This window comes from Hyperolius riggenbachi, chromosome 8 (assembly GCF_040937935.1).
Source record: "Hyperolius riggenbachi isolate aHypRig1 chromosome 8, aHypRig1.pri, whole genome shotgun sequence".
Taxonomy (NCBI): domain Eukaryota; kingdom Metazoa; phylum Chordata; class Amphibia; order Anura; family Hyperoliidae; genus Hyperolius; species Hyperolius riggenbachi.
The window spans coordinates 106,729,010-106,743,126 of record NC_090653.1 but is presented as its reverse complement, the minus strand read 5'-3'; the positions used below and the strand labels follow the sequence as shown (position 1 = coordinate 106,743,126).

Here is a 14,117-nt window from a genome sequence, read left to right as displayed (position 1 = left end):
TGACCTGAAGAACTCAACTATTTTACCTTATAGGGAACCTGAGATGAGAAGCGTCTCAGGTTCCATACTCATCTGGGGCTTCCTTAAGCCCCCTTAAGGCCGCTCGTCCCTCGCCGTCTCCCCAGGTGGCTCCGTTCCCCTGCAATTCAGCCCAAAACCCTGGCCATACTACTGCGCAGGTGCAGAACGCTCCCAGGGATGGGAGCGTGACAGGGGAGCGCCCCTGGCCAGGCCACGCATGTGCAAAGAAGCCTTTCATCTGATGTAACCATTTGGTAGCTTTTTAGTAACACTAGACAATGTGTGCAGGAGCCGTTTCTTGCACGTGTTGAATAGGCTGCGGCGTGTCATCGGGAAGTTGCGGTGCGACGCTGAGTAGCGATGGTAGTAAATAATTAACCCAACGGAAAAACGCCGATAACTGAGGATAAAATGATTCCGGGTGTGTCGTACCGCAACGCATCGAAACGCAGCATCGGGTGTGAAAGGTAAAATGAAAGTCTATGGACTTTCATTTTACCTTGGTTAAAGCAAAGTTTCGACTTTGCGTTTAAACGCCGAAAAAGGGCTCTACATCAGTTGCCTTGCAGAAGAATTCTGCATGTCAGTTCACTGCCCATACAATTCTATGGGCCCGGTCACGTCTCTGCATTGTAACAGATCGTGTTATTCTAACTCGCTGCATGCAGGCTCTGATTTAACGTCTACTGTGTGTCCAGTCTCCATTGCAATTCCCTCACATAAAGCTAGTCCTATGAAACCCACCACTGTGAATCCAGCCTAAGGGCTCGTTTCCACTATTGCGGTGCGGAATCAACCGCTGACGAAATCGCATGCAGATGCGATTCCGCATGCGTTTTTTGCCGCGAATTCGCATAGGTGAGTGTATATGCGATTTTAACCATGTCACTGCCTGTGTGAATTTACATTGGTACCTATGCGAATTCGCATGCGAATTCGCTGCAAAAAACGCATGGGAAAAACGCATGCGATTTCCCTATTAAATACATTGTGTGCGATTCGCCTGCATTCCACACGCAGGCGAATTCTGAGGGCTCTGCCGTGCAGAAAAATCCTGCACAGAAAAACGCACAGCAAAACTGACAAGTGGAAACAGGCCCATCCACTTGTATTGGCTGTGCGAATCTGCATGCAGGAAACGCATGCAGATTCGCGATAGTGGAAACGGGCCCTAAAACTACAACCCTAGCTTGATCTTTAGACCACACGTCGTGACAAAAGCTCTGGAAATTTCTGTACTTTGCTAGCCCACTACAGACCATTATCTACTCTCACCATGTGTAACACAGGTTAGGAGCTCTGAGTGAGAAAGAACAGTGTCAGATTTATTTTCACATACAATAACCTTTCATGTGAGCGCTTAAAACATATATTCCATTTTTCAAATGGAAGGATAACAAAGACGATAAACCGCACAAAGCCGCACCCCGCTAGCAGCAACCGAAGTTTACACACAAACACAGAAAGTACCTCAGAGATCAGGCTGCGGAATTTGGCTACAACCTCCTGGCAGTTCAGCAGCGTCGGATCCACGTCTTTGCCTTTCAAACATTTCTGGATCCTTCTTAGAAACAAGTAATCCTCATTGAATTCCATTTGTTCTTCAATCTGGGATTTAAAATAAAGGATTATATTTTTTATTGTTCGCTATTATTTACACTGTCTATACAGGGAGGGCAATTCTATAGAATGCTGAAACTGGTTATTTTCTTAGTAACTATAGCAATAGAGACATCCTCCTATCCAGTTTTTATAATCCGAGGAGCACTTGGCTTGCAGCATTTATTACAATGTCTGAGGGAAATATGTGTCTCCTAAAGCAGCCAATCAGATCCTTCCTGACATATTACATTCCTGCTTTTTACAATTGGAATATGATAATTTATACATAACATCAGGATATTTTTTCTATGTATGGCTGTATCAATCTGCTGCTGGTTGATACGTTATAGAGTTGAAAAATATTCATTGAAATGACACAGGGTGAATTCCAGGTAATCTCTTTCATTAGTAAATAAAGGTAGCGTTTCCATGGAAGACTGTAAGCCATGAAACTGAGAATTATAGAATAGATTTTCTCATTCAGGGATATCCTCAGTCGCCAACAATGCGAGAGCTTACAGATTAATACTCCTAGCACAGCTATACAATTATACAATTGATGTGTTAAATCATCACTCTGTTTTGAAGGTGCTGCAAATCAGAGATGCAAGAAGAACAAATGGGGCCCTGGGCAAGGTAGTAGCTTTGATGCCCCTAATGGTCCTAATGGTAAGCTGAGGTGGAGAGAGGTCAGAGAAGGTGGCTGTTGCCTAAGTTGCCATGCGGATGGTCCTGCTCTTCTGCAAATGTGAACAATAAGTCCATGAATACAGATATAGATTTTTTTTCCAGAACAAATGGGAACTTTGATGGCCAGTTTGTGGATCCAGGACAGTAGGAGCTTGGGTTCCTAAATTTTTTCAGACAAACATTCCAAGGCTCCTGAACTGAGCTATAGGAAAGAATGACAATCATCCTAATTTCAATGCATTTTGGGAGGTTCCTGGTTAGAGAACATTTTCAACATTGTTATACTTTTTAAATATCTGTTTGATACCGTCATCTATCCTCGTACAGAGCCAGAGTTATACCCAGTCAAAAGGATGAAGGGGGAAGGGGAATCACTTGAGCTCTTCTTTAGGCAATACATGCCTCCATTTATTTGGTTCTTTAGAGGCTGGAACCAGGTAGTCCCCCAACATTATGGTTGGGCCATTTGTCATATTGAGTGTAAAGAGGATCCAGCTAAAGGTTGAAAGTTTCCACCAAAAGATATAGTGAAAAGTTATTCATGAAATAAAACGTAAATACTTGAAGAGCGTGATTTAACCTTACTTTTTAGATCAATACCATTTTTTGTTAGTTTGTTTTTAATGTTATCATGTTTACAGCAGCTAGGGCTAGGTTCACAGTGCTCAGTTGCATTGCAGATTAATTCTGCATGTCAGCTCACTGCCCATACAGTTCTATGGGGCTGTTCACAGTAAAGCATTGTAACAGATTGTGTTATTCTTGCTGAATGCAGGCTTTGCATTAAAGTCTATGGCCAGTCTCCATTGCAGTTCACACTCATAATAACGTGTATTCTGCAACGGGCCACTGTGAATTCATCTTAAAGGAAACTTTTAAAAACACATAATATGCTTCTGTGTTGGTCATAATTGTGTGTCATCATTCAGAATGGTGAGTAAGTGTACACAGCGGGGTTCCCTCTGACTTCACATGGCAGGAGTCCCCCTGGTTTCAGGAACATTACTGACAGGTTGTATTCTGAGATCCGGATATCATTACCTGTCCTGCTGAAACTATAGATGTTCATTGACTGAAATGTGTGTATTGCATAGGGATGGTCAATCAGATGCCAACAATTCTCAGAGTTATGGAAATTTTGTATTTAAATTTATGCAGCTTAAAAATTGACCGAATTTAGGAGAATTCAACTGGACCATTTTCAAGTTGCATAAATTTCTATATATATTTTGCATAATATTGTATCAAGAATTATTTGCATCTCATTGACAATCCCTAGTGTTTATACTCAAACTCTGCACAAACAAAAAAACAGTCATGGTAATAAATAGATCACATTATCAATAAACTGATAAAAAAGCCCTTTGGGTAAATACAAAACATAAGCTTTATGATTATCAATAAAAGCTCTCCACAGTAGTTTTTGTGGATAGGTCACTAAATGCCAGATTAACAAGTTGAAATGTGTAAAACTTGGTGGGCAGGGAGACACATGGGCCACAATTTTCTACTAAAACCTGCATGTGAGATGAGAAAGATACTCTGCCTGTGAGTACATGTATGATAGAGTTCTTCTTTAAAGCGGTCTAACACCCAGCATTTCAACTTTGCTTTAATAGATTGCTTTCAGCTTAAAAACTATTATGCCAGAATTTTTTTTTAAGCAGAAATTCACTGAATAGTTAAAACTCAGCATTTTAGTGCTCTCTACAGCTAGGATTCCGCTTCCGAGCTGGGCTTTAGATACTAATGTATCATGTTTGGAATGTAAATAAACAAACGTCTCTCTGAGAGAGCACAGAGGGCTTCCCAGACAGGCTTTGCAGAGGTTTATTTACATTCCAAACATGCTACATTTGTATCTAAAGCTCAGCTCGGAAGCTGAATACAGCACTAAAATGCTGAGTTTTAACTATTCAGTGAATATCTGCTTAAAAAAAATTCTGGCATAATAGTTTTTAAGCTGAAAGCAAAGTTGAAATGCTTGGTGTTAGACTGCTTTAAGGGCCAATACACACAGACATTGGAAAGATGGCATTCAGTGAGCATTCCTGCTGCTTACCAAGCAAACCCAACTGCTCAGTGCCAAAGAATGAGTCAAATGTATTAGTAGGCTTTTAAGGCAGTTTATTTATGGTGCAGCTGCCTAAACATATCATGTCATATTCATGCAGAGGCATGATGTACCTGGAGTAGACTCCCACATCATGCCCACACCTACTCTCCCGCCCCACCCATCCTGATAGTTGTAATGCTACCTCCTACGGGTGGTAGGCATGCACCTCACTGCCGTACCTCCTATGTGAATTAACGACATAACGACCACATCACGCCCATGGGCGTGACTGCAGTGGCAGCCCCAGGACTGCCTAACACCAATTGACGTCAAGTACTGGAGCTGAAGTTTCCCAGGGAACGGCCACGTGCATGCGCGATCGTTCCCTGCCAGTTCACAGAGCAGTGCTCCCTGATTAGCCTACTAGTCGCCGATCGCAGCTAACAGGCTGTTTGTAAACGAAAGGGGAAGTTAAAAAAAAAAAAGCCAGGTACTTACCTAAGGATCGGGAAGGCTCTGGGTCCTAATGAGCCTTCCCTCTCTTCTCCCGGTGCCCATTGCAGCGCTGGCTCCCCCCGTAGCAGTATTTGACTAAATTAGTCAAATACTGCTCTCTGTGCTGCCAAAGGGAGGCTTTGGAAGTCTTTGGAAGACTGAAGCTAATGAAGACTTTGGAAGTCTATGAATCCTGATCTATTCAGTTTCAGTTATACCTCAGAGCCTGGCTGTAAACAATAGATTTTTTGGTGGGTTCCAGGTGGAAACTATTCCGCTTGAGGTCAATATGCCGGTCAGTTGGTTTACGGTAGATGGATGTTTGTAAAAATCTATCTTGCATATAAATTGTGGTATCCAGGAAACTAACATGGTAGGATGAGAAGTTGAGAGTTAACTTGATGTTCTTGTGGTACTCTGAGAAGTTTTTGTGGAATTTGATTAATTCTTCCTGTGATGCTGTCCAAATTAATAGGATATTGTCTATAAATCTGAAGTAAGCCCATGGTTATAACTAAATATGTTCTTATTTAGAGGACAGAGACAGACAACATATGTCACTACGTAATATATTCATAGATCAGAATTCATAGATCCGCAAATCGTTGATGATCAAATACACAGAGCAACTTTAAAATCTAGAGAGGAACTATTGAAGTACAAACCAAGGACTGAAAACAACAGAGTCCCAATAGTAGTCACCTACAACTCAAGATTAAAGACACTGAGGAAGTGTAACGATTGGTGTCAGCACACAGAGAATTCTGATTATTGGTGATCTGCAGTATCCCCAATAATACAGATGCTATACCTGATTATGTGGTGATCTGCAGAATCACCAATAATACTAGTATAGCCTGACACTGGACAACAGAAGTGGAATAGTGTTTAATGTAACAGTAATACGGATGAGAGAGTTCACCCGAGGAGCGGGTGACTCAGACAGTACTGCAGCCGGTGCTCACCTTATGAGTGGATGAGACAGACCGTGCTACAGCCAATAGGCATATGAATATAACAACAATGAGAAGGAACACAATAATGCTGTACAGCTGATCACCTGAGGAGCAAGTGATTCAGACTGTACTGCAACCAGGTAGTGTTTGGTGCACAGTATAAAGGGGAGCAATCCTAATGATGCTTAACTAAGGATCCCCTAAAGAACAGGTGGTACAGACTGTTTTGCAGCCTAGGAGTAGTTGATACAGTTGGTGCTGCAACCTAAGTGACACCTGGAGTACTGCTGTTTAAGAGCGAGTGATACAGACAGTATTGCAGCCTATAAATACCTGTAGGCAGGTATCACAACTAAGTATCAGTATCCTACACCTGAGAGGTAGGTGTAAGCCACTAATTTCCCTCACCAGTGTCAGGGCCCACTGATGCGGGTAGCGAGGTCAGACAGACAGAGTTTGGCAACGAGTGGACAGGTACAGTACAGAAACAGAAGACTGATTCAACGTCAAGGACAAGCAGGGTTGGCAACGTGAATCAGATAGGCTGAGGTACAGAATCGACAAACGGAAGAATAGTCAGAGCAAGCAAAAGGTCATAACAGATAAACAATGCAATAGTACTTTAAAGCTATCAACAGAATCTGACTAAGTGTGGATCCCTGGCTCCGGCCGGTTCTAGCACACTTTAGTATCTGACTAGGGTCTGAGCGCTAACACACTACAGCATTCGCAACAGCAGACGCGGAACTACTGACAGACCTGCTCTATATATAGTCAACCTGCTCCATAGCACCGCCCCAGTCACTCAGCCAATCCGGATGCTAGCTGGAGTCAGCTGACCGCATGATCAGCTGACTCCCCTCTTAGCTGCATAAAGGTCCTGCCGCTCTGCTCGCGCGTGCGTAGCCCTTAACCTGTGAGCAATGGAAGGACCCTGAGCACAAACCTGAGCGGCAGAGACCGCCGCTTGACACGCGGAGATAGCCGCCATGCCGCTTGACTCAGCGGCGGCATCTCCGCTATTCCTTACAGGAAGATATCGAAAGCCCTGCAACTGATACTTCACAAAGACAAACGCCTGAAAGAAGTTTTTCCTGATTTACCACTGCTTGCTTTCAGACAATCTCCCAATTTGAGACAAAATGATTATCAGAATTGTATTATCTACACCAGAAACTCCAGGCACATTACCCTGCAATAACAGAAGGTGTGAGATCTGCCCTTATATTTTGTGCACAAGCTAAATACAAATACCAAACTCACAGAAATATCATCAAATACCAGGCCAATTTTCTTGTGAGTCATCCAATGTTGTATACATGATACGTTGCATGAAATGCCCCTCAAGAGGAATCTATATAGGAGAAACAGGACAAAAACTGCGCACAAGAATGAACCATCACCGCTTTAAAATTAATGAGGGTAAAATGGACACACCAGTGGGCCAACACTTCTGTAAACCAGGGCACAGCATGCAAGATCTCACAGTACTTATTCTTAAGGGTAACTTCAAAAATGAACAAGCAAGAAAGATTTATATGAGTACAAATTTATGAAAATGTTTAAGAATTTAACAGAAGGTTTAAATTGTGGAATGGGATTCATGACTCCTTATGTAACATGATTGACTTGGCTTCATGATCTTCAGAAGCCTGATAGATTTCCTGTTTGCTTGTCTCCAGCCTGCTGATCACCTGACATCTAACTGCTAAACAGTAACCAGCACAACTGACATCTACGTGTTTACTATTTACCTGCATCAGTGTTTTACTTCAGCTAACATTTGGAAATATGCCTGAAGAAGGGGACTAGGGCCCCGATTCATCATTGTCTTTGCTATAAATTTTTCCAGTTTGTTAAATTACCGAATTCGAAGATTATCGATTTTTAGTTGTATTCATCAAGGTTTTTCTGCATTCGGTGTGAATTCGATAAAATATCAGTAACGTGTCGATATTTCTATTTTACAGTGGTAATTTAACACAAGGCCATAAGATTCCCTTGGAATTGTGGGTAAAAAGGCAGTCCTTTGAACTCCACGGAGCAACATTCCGAATAGGGCTTAACACCTGGACCAGGATTCTGGAAGTGGCTTGGGACAATCCCACAATTTTGCCAACTACGGCTTGATAGGCACCTTTTCTGAAAAAAATGTAGTGCAGCTAGCAATTTAGTTAAAGGGAACCTTAACTGCTGCGGAAAAATAAATTCACTTACCTGGGGGCTTTCCCAAGCCTCCTGCAGCCGTCCTGTGCCCGCGCCGGTCCTTCGGTGCCCTCCGGTCTCCCTCCGCCGCTAAGTTTCGATTTCGGACGACTGCCAGTCGTCCTCGGGCCTCTTCCGCATTCCTTGTCGTAAACTGCAGTAAAGCGCGTCCGCATGACGCGTTTGGCGTCATGCGATGACGCGTTTGGTGTCATGCGGTCGCGCTTTACTGCAGTTTACGACAAGGAATGCGGAAGAGGCCCGAGGACGACTGGCAGTCGTCCGAAATCGAAACTTAGCGGCGGAGGGAGACCGGAGGGCACCGAAGGACCGGCGCGGGCACAGGACGGCTGCAGGAGGCTTGGGAAAGCCCCCAGGTAAGTGAATTTATATTTCCGCAGCAGTTAAGGTTCCCTTTAACCCTGGCACTACCTGTGTTCTCTTACAAGATGATTCAAGAGAAATGCAGATGTCCTGGTATAGCAAATAAATCATATCTCTTGCAAATTGATATGGTTCTAGACCTTATTCTTGCCCTTCTGCGCCTTTGAATCACTCTCAGCTGATACATAACCACTTCAAATGGCTCCATCTTCTCTTTCAGCAATGATCTGACAGGAATAACGACAGAGAAGAGAAGGAGATAACGAATTCTAAATTTAACGCTAAACCACGCCCACTTCCATTTTCATGAATTGCACTTTCTTCCATTTTATCGCATCATTACCGAATGATTACCGAATGCTCGCTAACAGGTGTAGATAACTTTGATGAATCCTGAAATCAACTTATCGAGTTCGGTATTTTACCGAGCTGTCGGTAATTGATTCGATAAGTCTTGATGAACCGAGGCCTAGATCCAAAAAAAAAGCTTGCATAATTTAACTTTATCAGTTAGCCATTAAAAGATATTACTTTTATAAGACTTTGTTTTTTTCTGCCTACATAATTTGTTTGGCTTACACGGTACAGAAACATTTTTACTACTGTAGTGTAGAAAATGATCACTATGTTAATGGCAGTGGGAAGGGATTTATTGGTTTACCATATTGGGTTATATACTTAGCTTTAGTAACATGAGCTTATCCACTTGTTACTAAATCTGTCATGGGTAAAAGCAACCAAATGCTGGTATCTAAAATACTGAGAACTTGTATACAGTGTATTAGCAAATAAATGATGACAAAAAGAAAAAAAACAACAGTGGCAATTAGAGATATTTTCTCTTGATGTTCTTTTAATCAAATCAATGTCCACAGGTCACGGCCTGCATTTCGCTAGATTCTTAATGAGAGCTTTTCAGCTGGACTTAGTCAAGCTGGGCCTACTCTAATGAAATTGGCATCCACTTACACGCCTATTACTGTTAATCCTAGTGCATGAGAGGATAAGTTCTGTCCTATAATTGTCCTTCATGACAACTGCCTGGAAACTATCTAATAAGCCTTCATTTAATTAGTGGAGCCTTGTTAAGAGTATTTAGGCATCTGAATATGTCACTAATCTCATATATAATTATTTCTGTTTCTTAAACACAATTGTTAAACTTCTTCAGCTTTGAAAGCTTTAAGGAATATTGGCTGCATGTTTGTGCTTTTTGTTATTACAGATTCTTTTTATGTATTTCTCTTGAAGTACAAATTCATAATGACAGAGCTATGACTTCTTATTCACAGGTGTTAATGTGTTAAGTGACAGGAAGCTGATGTGAGCTATAGACCTACATATCTGGCTGTAATGGTCCGCACGGGCAACATGGTGGTTACGTGGTTATCACTTCTGCCTTGGCTGGTTTAGACTACAGACTATGGATCACTGGGGGACCTATTTTTAAACCTACGATAAGGTGATTCAGTCATTTCTTGTAGAAAAAAAGTCCCCTTTTTCTTTATACCATATTCAGAAAATCATTCAGAGCACCAGAAATTTACAAACATCGCATTTTTCCTCTTTTCACCAATTCTTATTTTTTTCAGTAATTATAAAAAAGTGAGCAGACATATTTTGAAACAAAAAGAAACATCCTTTGATAACACCTAGCAAAGAGGGGAACTTAGGGAGAACATTCCTTAAAGATTTGTTTGCCACTTTATGGTCTGTTCTCCACCTCTACCTACTTGTTCACCATATTTCATCTTTTCAGTGGAGTTTCTTTCTGTCTACTTTACGATTATACATTGTACTTTTTTTTACCATTTCCCCAGCTTGTTCTCTGTTTTATAAATTAGGTTAACAAAAAAAAAGCAAAAATATTTTGAAAAGTGGAGATAAAAATATTAATAAATATAAATAAGTCCCTTTTCTTCCTTCACTTGGTATGCTCTAATTGTGGTTTTATTATTTTAAAATGTTTCTAGCTGAGTAGAATATGCACTTTGATGGGTTATGTATCTGACTGGCTGAGAAAAAATGCATCTAAGTACAGGTGAGAGATAAAAGTTCCATACACCAAGATTTGTCCATATGGAAGCTTAATAACATTAAAAATCTATCTTTATGTACCTGAGGCAGTTAAAACCTTAAACATGGATTTTTAACCTTAAAATACAAAATAAGAGTATAGGATTCCTCCCCATTACTACAACATGTCAAGGTCAGGCTAGACACTTGGTCCAACATTCCAATCAATGTCATGAGCAGATTTAAGTTAAAACTCCTTCCCAAACTGCTATATGTGGTTTGGCATTCCCCAATTCTCCTGGTATTTAGGTTATTTGCTAATCTGAATGCTATACTTGGATAGTTTGTCTGGGGCAAGGGACGACATAGACTTTCATTACAGGTCCTAAAGAACCTGAAAGACTGGAGGGGTATTGCACTACCCAATGTGCACTACTACTTCTTGGTGACACAACTTTCACATTTCTACCATGACATGCTAGACTGAAAGCATCGATACCAGAGTATTATCATCTCCCAAACTAACTTTGTCTGCAAAGATTTGTTTGCAGTTATTCTAAGAGGTGCGAAAAATACCCCCTGTATCACCACTCTCCCAATCACACTGAGGCAATTTTTACAGATATGGGATATTGTTCACCACTTGATTAACCTCAAGAGCCCATTGAAGTATACTCCACTATGGGAAAGTCTGGGAATGTCAGAACTCGGTAACCTGCTGGCTGCTGTGTGCCCATTCCTGAATTGCTATAGGATTACTGTTCTTGTATCAGATACTTGAATCAGGTTCCATTATACCATTTCAGCACTTTGTTAGGAGCATGCCCTCCCCTGTAATATGTACTTTCCTTATTTGCAACCATCCCACACTCTTAAAACTCAGTATCCAATACTTCCACTGCAGGTGTCAGAGTCTGACATCCTCTATATCATTATATGTCCCTCTCCTAAAAAAAAGTATCTGAGTGTTATACTCCTCCATTATGTTGCCAGGTGCTACCCAGAGAGCGTACCTTAAAGAGCCCACATGGGAATGAGATGTTGGCCCATTGGATGACGAAGAGTGGGAGAGTGCTCTGTGCTGCAGGTTTCTCCTCATCTCAATGATAGGTTATCTGCTATCTTTAATACACACAGAGCGTATCTCACACCTGTGGTGCTTGCTAAATATAGACAGGACTACTCTGATCTGTGCTCTAAATGCGGAGTGACAATAGGTACTATTTTTCACATGGAATGGCTCTGCCCTGAAGCCAACACTTACTGGACGCATAGTATTTGCTTTTTACATGATCGTATGGGGTGCCATGTTTCGGTAGACCCTAAATCATGCTTGCTAAACATTATTCCCTGACACTACCACTAATACGTCCGCTAAGACATTTCTACTGGTGTCAATTTAGCTCATAAGTTGTATGCTAAGTTTTGGATTCAACCATTAGTCAAAAAACTAAAGGACTGCATTAGACTAGTAAATAATACACTCCCTTACCACAAGGCAATATATCAATCTCGAGGTGTTTGATATAGAGATGGTCTGAATGGAAAAACTCTTCCCATACTAAGGTGTAATATGTATGTCCTTACCATTTTGTACATGGATAATTTACAGTGTTGCACTCTATAGTTTGGCAATTTTGCCTCCTGGAGACAGACTTCTTTTGTTTAGGTTGGTTAATGTATTTTAATATGATATTTACCCTTCTTTTACTGTGTATTCACTTATCCTGTTGCATTTGCTCAGTGCACTATTTTGCTGTACTGAAACTTTTACTTTGCATCTGCATAACTTCCTGTTGTCTACTACTAATGCAAAAAGTGTGTATATTTAGTATGCAGTGCTGTAATGAATTGCTCGTTTGTCGTATTGCTAATAAACTTAACGTGTTAAGCAAATTAAAAAAAACAACAACAAAAACGGGATTCCAGGAAATTCCTCTGTAGGATTAGGATTATAGATACAGTTGTTTCATCTCATCAGTTTATTTTCACGTCTGCTTGCTTCAAGGAGTCACTCATTCCCATATATGCAACACATTTCGACAAGATGCACTGTGTCCCCATTCCATTTAGGTGAATGGTGTAGCGAGTGTGAGTGTACATCACTGCAGCTTTTGCTGCTGTTCTTCTACAAAATGCAATACAATTAAATGGTTGTGCATTTAATGCAATATAAATGTTAATTGAGCAGCATTTCAGGTGTGTATCAGTGTTCAACCAGCAGAAATCAACATTCAAATCAAACAATAAATATTGTATACTCTTATGCCAAGGAAGCGTTTGCCATTAAGTTTGTCTTGTAATTAATCAAGTTTGCATTTGTTTTAATCTAATACATTGAGGCCCTGTTCACATAATTCTGCATGTCAACTCACTGCCTATACATTTCTATGGAGCTGTCTACATTTGCATTGTAACTGTTTGCGTTATTCTTACTGCATGCAGACTTTGTACTGAAGTCTATGCGCAGTCTCCATTGCAGGTTCACACTCATTATAATGCATTATAACACGTGCGATATGCAACTGACCACTGTGAACCTAGACTCAAATTCACCTATTTGATTATCATGATAAATTGGGGAAAAAATTAAGAAAAAGTTTGTTTAGAGAAATCTGGCATTATGTAAAAAGTAACACTAAATAAATAGAAAAGAAAAAGAAGCGCTCCTATAGTGCATTAAAACTTTTAATCTAAATCACGTAATGTCAAATTACACTTACATAATTCGTGTCTTTAAAAACAGCGTGTTTGCGGCCGCCCAACGATCAATCACCTCCGCCGCTGTCTGGCCAGGACAGCACTATAATGCACTGTAGGAGCGCTTCTTTTTCTTTTCTGTGCATTTAAGTACTGGTTCCACCCAGAGAGAAGCAGCTCCATAGTGCACCAACGAAAGGCAATTTAAGTGTACACAGCCATTTAGTTAGAAAGTTAGTGCAAGACAGTGATCGTCTTGTTTTGACACTAAATACATAGCCAGAGTAAGATGGGATCTGGTCAGTTGCTAAGGACTAATACACAATTTATACTCTATTTTTACATTTAAAACATATCAAACATCGTATTCTAACGTTGGAAATATTTCCTTGAAATTGTAGCTATTGAATTAGCAATGCTCTTGAAACAAGCACTTTCTTACTTAATTAAAACCTCTTTCATATAATTCTATTTTACCTATTTTTCAAGTTCTCCTTAGAAAATATTAAGTGTTTATTGTCTAGCTTACCTTGTCTAGCTTGGTGTGAAAATAGACACCGAAAATACAAATCCCAATGATCTGTCCTAGAACGCAAACAATAAAAATCCACAGAGCAATTTTCATGATGGAGAAGGCCGATCCTTGCTGTGTTGGATACATTGGAGGGCTTGGGTTGTAGGTGTTGATAATGCTATTATTACATTAGACTTGTGTTCTTCCTGCAGTCTCATTCAATGTATAGCAGAACAACTGATGGTAATTTAAGACAGCAGGTAGAAGTCACTTCAAGTCCTACACACTTCCTGGAATAATTCTACTCTAGCTTGTTAGTAGTATGACGTGTGTTAAGGTTATCTCACCTTAGAGAGTATTTCGCTTATATTCCATTCCATACAATCTCAAAGAACACTTTCCATGTGCATCTTGATGCATGGAAACGGAATCTGATGAAATTTTTTATATGGTTTTATCAATCCCATGAATAATCTTT

General features: G+C 40.6%; 1 protein-coding gene across 1 annotated transcript in view; it reads right to left on the bottom strand.

Annotated features, from left to right (window-relative positions):
* Window positions 1–13,844, bottom strand: part of CD40LG (CD40 ligand) — a 75,515-nt gene extending 61,671 nt beyond the window's left edge. Inside the window, exons 1-2 of the mRNA XM_068249576.1 lie at window positions 13,655–13,844; window positions 1,492–1,629 (exon numbers count right to left, since the gene is read on the bottom strand). Coding sequence (XP_068105677.1) covers window positions 1,492–1,629; window positions 13,655–13,786 — 270 coding nt within the window. The 5' untranslated portion in view covers window positions 13,787–13,844. The remainder of the gene's footprint in view (window positions 1–1,491; window positions 1,630–13,654) is intronic.
* Window positions 13,845–14,117: the final 273 nt, after the last annotated feature.